Source organism: Asparagus officinalis, chromosome 3 (assembly GCF_001876935.1).
Source record: "Asparagus officinalis chromosome 3, Aspof.V1, whole genome shotgun sequence".
NCBI classification, from domain to species: domain Eukaryota; kingdom Viridiplantae; phylum Streptophyta; class Magnoliopsida; order Asparagales; family Asparagaceae; genus Asparagus; species Asparagus officinalis.
The window spans coordinates 95,130,508-95,141,429 of record NC_033796.1 but is presented as its reverse complement, the minus strand read 5'-3'; the positions used below and the strand labels follow the sequence as shown (position 1 = coordinate 95,141,429).

At 39.6% G+C, this 10,922-nt stretch overlaps 1 protein-coding gene across 3 annotated transcripts in view; it reads left to right on the top strand.

The window, feature by feature from the left end:
• The window catches only part of LOC109834489 (thioredoxin-like 1-1, chloroplastic), a 10,721-nt gene extending 2,701 nt beyond the window's left edge, over positions 1–8,020 (top strand). For 2 of the 3 annotated variants that reach the window (XR_002245590.1, XM_020402523.1), the window contains 2 exons: positions 7,519–7,573; positions 7,692–8,020. Coding sequence is in view for 2 of the 3 variants with exons in the window: in XM_020402523.1 (XP_020258112.1) it covers positions 7,519–7,573; positions 7,692–7,904 (268 nt within the window). In the remaining variant the exon portion in view is untranslated. The remainder of the gene's footprint in view (positions 1–7,518; positions 7,574–7,691) is intronic. The other variant, XM_020402522.1, reaches the window with a different exon arrangement.

Here is a 10,922-nt window from a genome sequence, read left to right as displayed (position 1 = left end):
CGACTATAGCGGCCAAAGATGGTTTGTCTGGTCGATTATTTCGCTTCCATTTCAACTGTTGTGCATTGCTACCCCTATAAATACCCCCCTAGACACGAAATAAAGGGGAGAGAGCATTTTGGGGCAGATGAGGCTTGAGCTTTTGGTGATTTTTAGGAAGAGAGAGAGAATTTTCACCCTTTGACAAGCATCATTTGGTGATTCCTAGAGATCTAAGCTCAGACTTGATCTTTTGGAAGAGTGAATATCTTACATCGATAAGATACTCGCTTTCAAATCCCTACTTCGATAAACGAAAAAAGGATCCTTAAACACCCTCACGATCTGTGAATCGGTGGTCCACGAGCCAAATCACTCACGGCACAGGCAAAGATCCCACGCAAGCAGCGATCCAAACAACGATCCTGCGTTTGTTTCTAAAAAGTTATAATTTTCCTTTTTTTGTGTAAAAGAAGTCTTATAAAAAGTCTATCTCTTTTGAATTTGTTGTAATCGACCGAAGATATAATGAATTCCACAGCAAAACCAACTTTTGACGCAAACAAGCTGGCGACCACAGTGGGAGCCAACGGTCTCGCTGCCGAGACCGTCGTGTCGCAGCCGATCAAGATTCCAGTTGAATCCACAGTCGAATACGAGTTTTACCAAACCAAGTTTGAAGAATATCTCTCATCATCCTCTTCAAGATCTTCATTATCTCGCAAGTACAAGAGGATCTCATCTTTGAAGAAGGCTTATGCGCCAAAGAAGGCAAAAAGTAAAGACTATCGCCCAATCGTTGTTGAGGCCTTGCCTCGCAACATTATCCCGGCGACCCCCAAAGCCGGAAGCTCTGCTCATAATGATTCCATCCTAATTAAGGAGTCGTTCGATCGAAGTTCGCCAACTCTGACGAAGAGGGCTCGTCAGAGGCGACGCCAACGCCGCGCTCGTCAATTGGCTAAGTCCTTGGAACAAACCGATGAAGTTCGTTACTATGCGGACTTAGAATCGAGGAAATATCAAGTGGTTCAGTCGCCTCAACGTCAAATCACTCACATCTCAGCAAAACTTACGTCGGAGGAATGGACTCTTGTCAAAAGGGCCCGTTCGACCCTCAAAGAACGCATACAAAAGCGTATGACAAACACCGTTCGTGCCTGTGCTATTTTACAATAAAGACGAGAAGGAAAGAAGAAAACGGTGGCCAAAGAACCACCAAAATTCTACAAAGTTTGGATTCTGAAGTCTGGAGTTGTGCAAAATCAGCATTTGGAGCCCGTTAAGACTCCGCACCCGCAAGGGAGTGGTTCTAAACATGTGACTCCTGACATAACCTTGGATCGCTCAAAGGCAACAATAATTTGTCCTGAGAATGCCAACAAGGTTTTACACCCTCAGAAGAAGATGTGTTCGTCAAAAGACATCATTATGCCTGGGAGGTCATACCAACAGACGATAGGATTTTCCGGCAATCATACCGATGAATCGTACTATCAAGCAGTGGGTTTGAATAAATTTCGAAAGAGAACTATTCGAGAAATAAACTCTCATTGTTCCTATGCGCGACTCATTAAAGCAACATTGTTGGAATATAACTACGCCAAACGAGAAATCATCCCGCAAAGAGTCTCAGTGTTCCAGAGGCTTTTCACCGAAATGTCAAAGCCTAGGCCGAGACGTTTCAGCAAGAAATTTGCTATTCAAGAGGATGAATTCACTGAAGTCACCATCAATATGGCTAATAAAGGAAAATCTAAGCGGCATTCAAATGAATCAAACCCCGACTTTTTCCCGGGAGGAAAAGTCAATTCAAGAATTGCCCAACGGATATCTCGACTCCAGTCATGAGCTATCAGACGTAGAGATTACAAGAGAATGCATGAAAGAATGTCCTCGGAGGATGAACTCTTGGACACTTGTTCTGCGATCGTTTCTGATGATACAATGTCTAGCACGGGACAAACCAAAGAAGTGTTCACAATCACTTCTGATCAGTTTGCTCAAATGCTTCAAGAAGCTCTAGCGAAGCAACGTGAAGAAATTAGAGCTGAGATGAAGACAGAGATGGAGTTAGCTATCCAACAAATGAGAGAAGTGCTAACTCAACGGCCTCAACCTCCTGAGTCCAGTCAGCGAGCTGAATCCAGCCGCCACACTCAGAATGTTGTAGATGACAGTGATCCAGAAGTGGATGAAGTCATTATGGCTGATACACCTCCCAATGACAATAACACTGGGGGTGGTTCAACAGATACTCCCAATAATAATATTGGGGGTGGTTCAATTGCACCACTTAGTAACACTGGGGGTGGCCCAATTATTTCTGCTCAACATCACTCAGAGAGAGATGAAAATGAGGACAAGAAAATGCAAGACCTTAAAAACAAAGTCAATGCTTTGATGTCCGCTCAGGAAGTAAAGAAGACGGGTATTCCGTGTCCCTATCCAAGAGAATGGGATTCAATACCGTACCCGGTAAAGTTCAATCTGATTAACTTCACACCATTTGATGGGAAGAGCTCGCCTACTCAACACTTGATTTATTTCAAGTCTCATTTGTGCATGATCTCTTGAAATGAGGCTTTAATGGTCCGGTCATTCGTTGGCACCCTTCGTGGGCCCGCCTTCGATTGGTACGGACGTCTTAAGCTAGGGAGAATCAATTGCTGGGATGACATAGAAAGTTTATTCCTCAGTAATTTCTTCGATGATGACACCGAAGTGTCAATCGGAACCCTTTTGGATGAGAAGCAAAGAGTCAGTCGACAATTTTGTCAAACGCTTCCGTAACAAAGCAATGAATTGCAGAGATCCTGTTACAGAGGAGTTCATCCTGCAAACATGCCATAATAATCTCTCCATCGATGTCCTGGAAGCCCTGGGGGTCGTACCATCCAAAACTTAGAAAGATTTGAAAATACGCAGTGAATAAGCTGAACACTTTCTTAAAAGAAAGAAAGCTGAGAGAAGCCGACCGACGACATCTACAATCGCTGGGAACGCGACTCTCGATCCGAAGTTTCAAAAAGAATATTCTTTCAAAAATGATGAAGCTCCAGCCATATTGAAATACCTCCTCGCCAATGACAAAATCAAGCTACCACCTATTAAAGATCAGGAGGGAGCTAAGAGGATTACGGATCCAAACTACTGTGCGTACCACAGAAGGGTTCTTCATCCCACCGAGATTTTCTTCGGACTCAAAAACAAAATCCAAGCCTTAATTGACTCCGGCGTCATAACGGCAAAACAAGCCAAGTAAAGACGACTTTAACTCCATTGGGTGCACGAGTATAAACTGTTTTCCCTAACTCCATTGGGTGCACGAGTATAAACTGTTTCCCCTCACTCCAAAGAGTATACGAGTATAAACTGCTCCTCGATACTCCAATAGGTATATGAGTCTAAACTGTTTCCCACTCTTGACGGGAAGTTCCTGGAGAATTTTTACATGTAATATTCTTAAGGATAACCTGGTCATGTAACTCGGTATGATGTTAGACCCAGTTTTGCGAAGAAAGCTGGGGGTGGATGGTTCATGTAACGGAAGTTCCCGAAAGAATGTTATATGTAATTTTCTTAGGGATAACCCAATCATTACAAACAAAGTGATAAACACTACATCCCCACGGTGATTTCCGAATACTCTTTTGCTGAGATGAGATTCGATCACTTCGTTGGATCAATCTTCCCTCACAAACCCTTATTTGGTCAGACCTTTAAACAGTTAGGACCAAAACCAAAATCCCCTCTCGATTCCTTTCATGAACGAGAGGTCCACAAATTGAACGATCAAACCTTTAAACAGTTAGGATCGTCTCAAACCCCTATTTGGTCAAACCTTTAAATAGTTAGGACCAAAACCAAAATCCCCTCTCGATTCCTTCCATGAACGAGAGGTCCACTCAAATTGAACGGTCAAACCTTTAAACAGTTAGGATCGTCTCAAACCCCTATTTGGTCAAATATTTAAACAATTAGTACCAAAACCAAAATCCCCTCTCGATTCCTTCCATGAACGAGAGGTCCACAAATTGAACGGTCAAACCTTTAAACAATTAGGATCGTCTCAAAACTCCCACTTGGTCAAACTTTCCTATAATTAAGACCAAAACCAAAATTCTCTCTCGATTCCTCTAAGGAACGAGAAGTCCATAAATTGAACGATCAAACCTTTAAACAGTTAGGATCGTCTCAAATTCTCATTTGGTCAAACCTTTAAACAGTTAGGACCAAAGCCAAAATCCCCTCTCGATTCCTTTCATAAACGAGAGGTCCATAAATTGAACGATCAAACCTTTAAACAGTTAGGATCATCTCAAGTTCTCATTTGGTCAAACCTTTAAATAGTTAGGACCAAAGCCAAAATCCCCTCTCGATTCCTTTCATGAACGAGAGGTCCACAAATTGAACGATCAAACCTTTAAACAGTTAGGATCATCTCAAGTCCCCATTTGGTCAAACCTTTAAACAGTTAGGACCAAAGCCAAAATTCTCTCTCGATTCCTCCAAGGAACGAGAAGTCCACAAATCGAGCGGTCAAACCTTCCTACAGTTAGGATCGTCTCAAAACTCCCACTTGGTCAAACTTTCCTATAATTAAGATCAAAACCAAAATTCTCTCTCGATTCCTCCAAGGAACGAGAAGTCCACAAATCGAGCGATCAAACCTTCCTACAGTTAGGATCGTCTCAAACCTCCCACTTGGTCAAACCTTACTATAGTTAGGACCACAGCCAAAATCTCCTTTCGATTCATTTTGAGAACGAAAGGTCCAACTTTGAATTGGATAATCAAACCTTATGACAGTTAGGATTATTCAAACCAATCCAGATTCTCTAGGTGGAGATCCCACTTTGAGTTTCCTTTGCACCAGGAGATAGAATATAAAATTCTTCCTCTCCGATTTCGGGTTCATCTCTCCCAACAAACAAGAGACCAGAAGATAGAATATAAAATTCTTCCTCTCCAATTTCGGGTTCATCTCTACCAACAAACAAGAGACCAGGAGATAGAATATAAAATTCTTCCTCTCCATCATTGGGTTCATCTCTACCACCAAAAAAAAAGATCATGTTACTCCAATAGCTACACGAGTCTAAATTGTTTCCCTAAGTTTCTGGAGAATATTACTCAGAATATTCTTAAGAATAACTTGATAATCTCCCAACGGGTATATGAGGTTAAACTATTTCCCGAATACTCCGATGAGTATATGAGTATAAACTGCATCTCCTTGAACCTCCTAATAGGTATATGAGGTTAAACTATTTCCCGATGGCAATTCAGATTCAAGACTTTGACGACGGACACGCGATAAACGCAGTACCGGAAGAATTTTATCTATTCTACAAAGTACTGAATAGACTAAAAGATGAAGAAGTCAAGAATTAATATCGGGCATAGACCATTCTACACAACTTCCTCAACAAAGCATTGATGAAATTGCAAGGAAAGCTTATCATATCCAAAGTATCCTAGACTCCTCTCTAAGATAATGAGTCTGAGATACTTTGGAGGGGGTATCTGTAGGCATCAAAAAATGCTCATAGATATCCAAACACTACTCAAGGAGGAGAAAATAACAGTGTAGACACAACAATACACCAAAAAGCAAGCCAGTGTGACATGCCTTAGGCGCGACAGTTCAGAGTGTCGCGCCTTAGGCGCGGCAATTCAAAGTGTCGCGCCTTAGGCGCGGCAATTCAAAGTGTCGCGCCTTAGGCGTGGCAGTTAAGGGTGTCGCGCCTTAGGCACAACAGCTCATGACGGCGCGGCTATTATAGGAGGTGTTGCGGCAGTTTCGCTTCCATTTCAACTGTTGTGCATTGCTATCCCTATAAATACCCCCCTAGACACGAAATAAAGGGGAGAGAGCATTTTGGGGCAGAAGAGGCTTGAGCTTTTGGTGATTTTGAGGAAGAGAGAGAGAATTTTCACCCTTTGACAAGCATCATTTGGTGATTCCTAGAGATCTAAGCTCAGACTTGATCTTTGGAAGAGTGAATATCTTACATCGATAAGATACTCGCTTTCAAATCCCTACTTCGATAAACGAAGAAAGGATCCTTAAACACCCTCACGATCTGTGAATCGGTGGTCCACGAGCCAAAGCACTCATGGCACAGGCAAAGATCCCACGCAAGCAGCGATCCAAACAACGATCCTGTGTTTGTTTCTAAAAAGTTGTAATTTTCCTTTTGTTGTGTAAAAGAAGTCTTATAAAAAGGCTATCTCTTTTGAATTTGTTGTAATCGACCGAAGATATAATGAATTCCACAGCAAAACCAACTTTTGACGCAAACACTCTACACATCCAATCATACAATAGAATCTCATAAAAACTTTTATGGGTTTTCTTCCAGATATGTCAATTTGCAGAATTATATCCAAATACGACATTTCTCATGGTTAACTATGAAGAACATAGATCCATGTGTCAAAGTCTACACATTGACGTGTAGGCGTCAAAAAATGCTCATAGATATCCAAACACTACTCAAGGATGAGAAAAGAATAGTGTAGACACAACAATACACCAACAAGCAAGCCAGGGTGACATTCCTTAGGCGCGACAGTTCAGAGTGTCGCGCCTTAGATGCGGCAATTCAAAGTGTCGCACCTTAGGCGCGGCAATTCAAAGTGTCGCGCCTTAGGCGCGGCAGTTAAGAGTGTCGCGCCTTAGGCGCGGCAGTTAAGGGTGTCGCGCCTTAGGCACAACAGCTCATGACGGCACGACTATTATAGGAGGTGCTACGGCAGTTATAAAGCAGTTATACGATGATTTTTTGAAGCCCACGTGGCGGCATATCAGAAAGGGAACGTGTGGTGACGTGTACAAGCACTTAAACCACGAAAAATGTGGTTAAAGGTCATAGGAGAACGGTTTCAAGCACAATAGAACGTGCTGGTAACCGTCTCTTTGGCCGCGGCAGCCCCCCACACTGTCGCGCCAATAGCCGCGACAGTGTCGATTGCAGCGGTCAAAGATGGTTTGTCTGGTCGGTTATTTCGCTTCCATTTCAACTGTTGTGCATTGTTACCCCTATAAATACCCCCCTAGACACGAAATAAAGGAGGGAGAGCATTTTGGGGCAGAAGAGGCTTGAGCTTTTGGTGATTTTTAGGAAGAGAGAGAGAGAATTTTTACCCTTTGACAAGCATCATTTGGTGATTCCTAGAGATCTAAGCTCAGACTTGATCTTTGGAATAGTGAATATCTTACATCGATAAGATACTCGCTTTCAAATCCCTACTTCGATAAACGAAGAAAGGATCCTTAAACACCCTCACGATCTGTGAATCGGTGGTCCACGAGCCAAAGCACTCACGGCACAGGCAAAGATCCCACGCAAGCAGCGATCCAAACAACGATCCTGTGTTTGTTTCTAAAAGTTATAATTTTCCTTTTGTTGTGTAAAAGAAGTCTTATAAAAAGGCTATCTCTTTTGAATTTGTTGTAATCGACCGAAGATATAATGAATTCCACAGCAAAACCAACTTTTGACGCAAACATGACGTGCTACCTTTCTTCAGATTCTATGGAGGGGCTCGAAGCCGTGTCTCAAGCTTCAGTTGTACTAATGCAACGGTAAGTCATGAATCAAAATCTAATTTTATTGATTCAAACATTTTAGTTGCTTGAAATTTAATTCAAACATTTTAGTTGCTTGAAATTTAATTTACATTATTTTCAATGGTGTTTGCAGATAAAGAAATTTAAGGATGCTCTAGGTAAGCATGGAGCAGAGGGATGCAGTCTTGGACCAGCAAAAGGATTTGAAGAATCAGAATTGTTGAGTTTAGCTTCAAACAAAGGAAGCAATTTCAGTTACCCATTGAGATCTTTGCTGCCTGGAGATTTTAGCTTTTATTCAGATTTTGAGGGAAGAACTGATATGGCGATGGCAAGCCTGCATTGATCTATCAGTTTCTTGTTAGGAGTGTACATAATTCTATATTTGAGGCTTTGTGTTTTTCTGTGAGAGCCCCAGTTTCAATAAATTGTGTTCAGGTTGTGTTGATTAAATGAAAGAGATTGATTTTGTTCAATTTTTATTGGGACTCTGCTGAGGTTTAGAATCATGCTGCTGAATTTGTGAGTTGGGTTAGAATTTGCTTTTGGTTTTTCTTGCATATTTGTGGATTTTGTGAACATGGCTAAGTGATTTACAGCATCAAATATAAACAACAAATTTGGTTCAATCAAACACTGTATCAAGTTCAATAAGACAAGTACTTGATTGCCAACCGTTATTGTTACATTCATATAAATTTTATAAAGTTAACTAGACATGATTGAATCTATTCATTACACAACTAGAAAATAGACTACTTATGTCTTAAATTAAGCATTTCAAGGAAATTAGTTCAACCCTCTCTCTCTCTCTCTCACAAAATCATCTGAGTTTAAACATTTTTTTTCAAGAATCGATAGTAAATATACTATATTTTTTGCAAAAGTACAATTCCCTTTGTTCTTGGTGTTTGAAATACTAAAGACAGAGATCACGCGACCCTCCAAGCTTCCAGCTCATAGCATTCGTCATATGACCTTACACATGTAAGTTTTGGGCCATCCTTATTTCTCAATCATTTTCCCCTTTATCCAATACATATAATTGATTAGAGGACCCAGAATGAAAAAGTTATATATGGATTATACAAAGTGAAACTTTGTATTTGGACATGGGATTTTTATTTTGGATTCATTTAAGCTCCTTATAAATAGCTTCTTCAGTTTTTTTTGGATATTGGATTAGTTGTTGGATGGGGTCCAGCTAACCAACAATGCAAGCTACAATCTTGTTGGTGTTGCGCCAACAATACCTTTCAATCCTAGAAAACAGCTAACCAACAATGCAAGCTACAATCTTGTTGGTGTTGCGCCAACAATACCTTTCAATCCTAGAAAACTTTTTGATGCTTATGGTTTATTCATTGATCATATCTACTGCATAGTCTACGATCACATCACTGCATCAGAATTTGATGCTTATGGTTTATTCATTGATCATATCTACTGCATAGTCTACGATCACATCACTGCATCAGAATTTTGAAGTTACAACAAAGATGAGGGTTATAATTTTATAAATAACATGGCCTTTAGAGGTTTAGAGCACTTTCATGGACTAAAATTCGGACTCATGAACCTGTATTTAAATCCGTTTCAAAAATTCTTCGTGGTCAATAAAATTTAAACCTATGTCGCTCTGGTACTTCTTTAAGTTGTCCTGGTACCTAAAAATATAATAGGAATAATTATTACTTTTTTCTTTACACCAAGAATACAAAATGGTATTTAAGTTGTCTCTCTGGTACTTTTGTCTTTATACCAGAATGATATAATAGAATTTAAGTTGTCGTTCAGTATAATTATTACTATAAGAGACCGTCTCAAAGAGTCTTACAGAACTGCTCCATCAATCATATTCATTGATGAGATAGAGACAATTGCTTCCAAGTGAGAAAACCTGCAGAGAGAGATGGAACGGCGGATAGTAACATAGCTTATGACTTGCATGGATGAATCACACCACACTCATTCATCTGATCATTACCAGACAGAAACATCTGAGAAGAAGACTGGTTAAGTTCTTGTAATCGGGTCAACAAACAGACCAGATGCACTTCAACAAGCTTTGAGGAGACCTGGACGGTTTGATCGTGAGATTCTTTTGGGTGTACCTGATGAAAATGCATGGTTAGAGATCCTGTAAGCTATTACTCAAAAATGCAAATGTGTGTTTTGGGGGAGAGTAGAGTCAATGAAATATAGTTTTATCTAATAATTAAGGCAGATTGAACTTTTAAGTGTTTTATAAAGTTTCAAAGCGAGTATTGCATGATTGCAAGGTTAGGTGATCCATGGATTTCCATCGATCAATTACATTGCAAATAAGAATGGTTTTGGTTGGGATGTTCACATGATTTGGGAAGAGAAAAAACTAAAAATAGGCTGACTACGTAACTTTGTTTTGGATGAATCCTCAAGTACACATTAAGCTGAAAGTAAAATAAGTCGTATGATGTTTTTTGGAATATGATATGGTATGTGTGTTAGAATTTGATTTTTTAGAATAAAACTACTACAAGTAATTTTGCTACGGTCTCTTAAAAGTTTTGATGCATTCAATTTTTAAATCTTTTTATTAATTATGTTTGATGGAAAATTGATGTAATTTTTGTATTCTTCTACTTGTGAGGGATGTCCGTTACTAAAGGGGTGGAAATGGGTTCTAATGCTGCAGAATCTTTAGTGTTATGTAGTTATTGCACGTGCATTGTAGAAGGGAATGATTGTTACTTGTTCATTACGCTTATCGACCGGATCCTCGACAAAATTATACAATCTCCTTCCAATGAGATATCAGTCGTCTCTAATGGAGTTGTGGAGATTAGTGAACCAAACACAGAACCTATTGGCACAGAAGAACACCACGCTAAAGAGAAGGCAAACAAGTCAAGCAAACCGATAGACCGCATAGTTAATGATCAATGGATAGCCAAGCAAAGGGAAAAGACCTCTGGCAAATACATAGGAAACACAAAAGTGAAGTCATAAGCTTCGAGATGAAAGGAAAATCCATGGCTTTTGAAAGAAATTAGTGCAAAGACTTAGAAAGACTATAACGTCATAAAATTGGATTTACATCCACAACATCAAACATTACTTTTACGTATATTCTTGTTATGGTATTTGATTGATCAATCACCTTGTAGATACAACCACTCTACTATCGCATAATTAATCCGTAAATATAAATTTATTGTCAAATAGTTTTAATTTTTAGCTTTTGTTCATATACTGGCAATATTGTGTACATTCAATAAATTTATACCAAATCTTTCCTTAAATATACTTATAATTTAAAATAATATTAAAAATTTACCACGTGCATTGCACGTGCAATAAAACTAGTATATATATAATATAT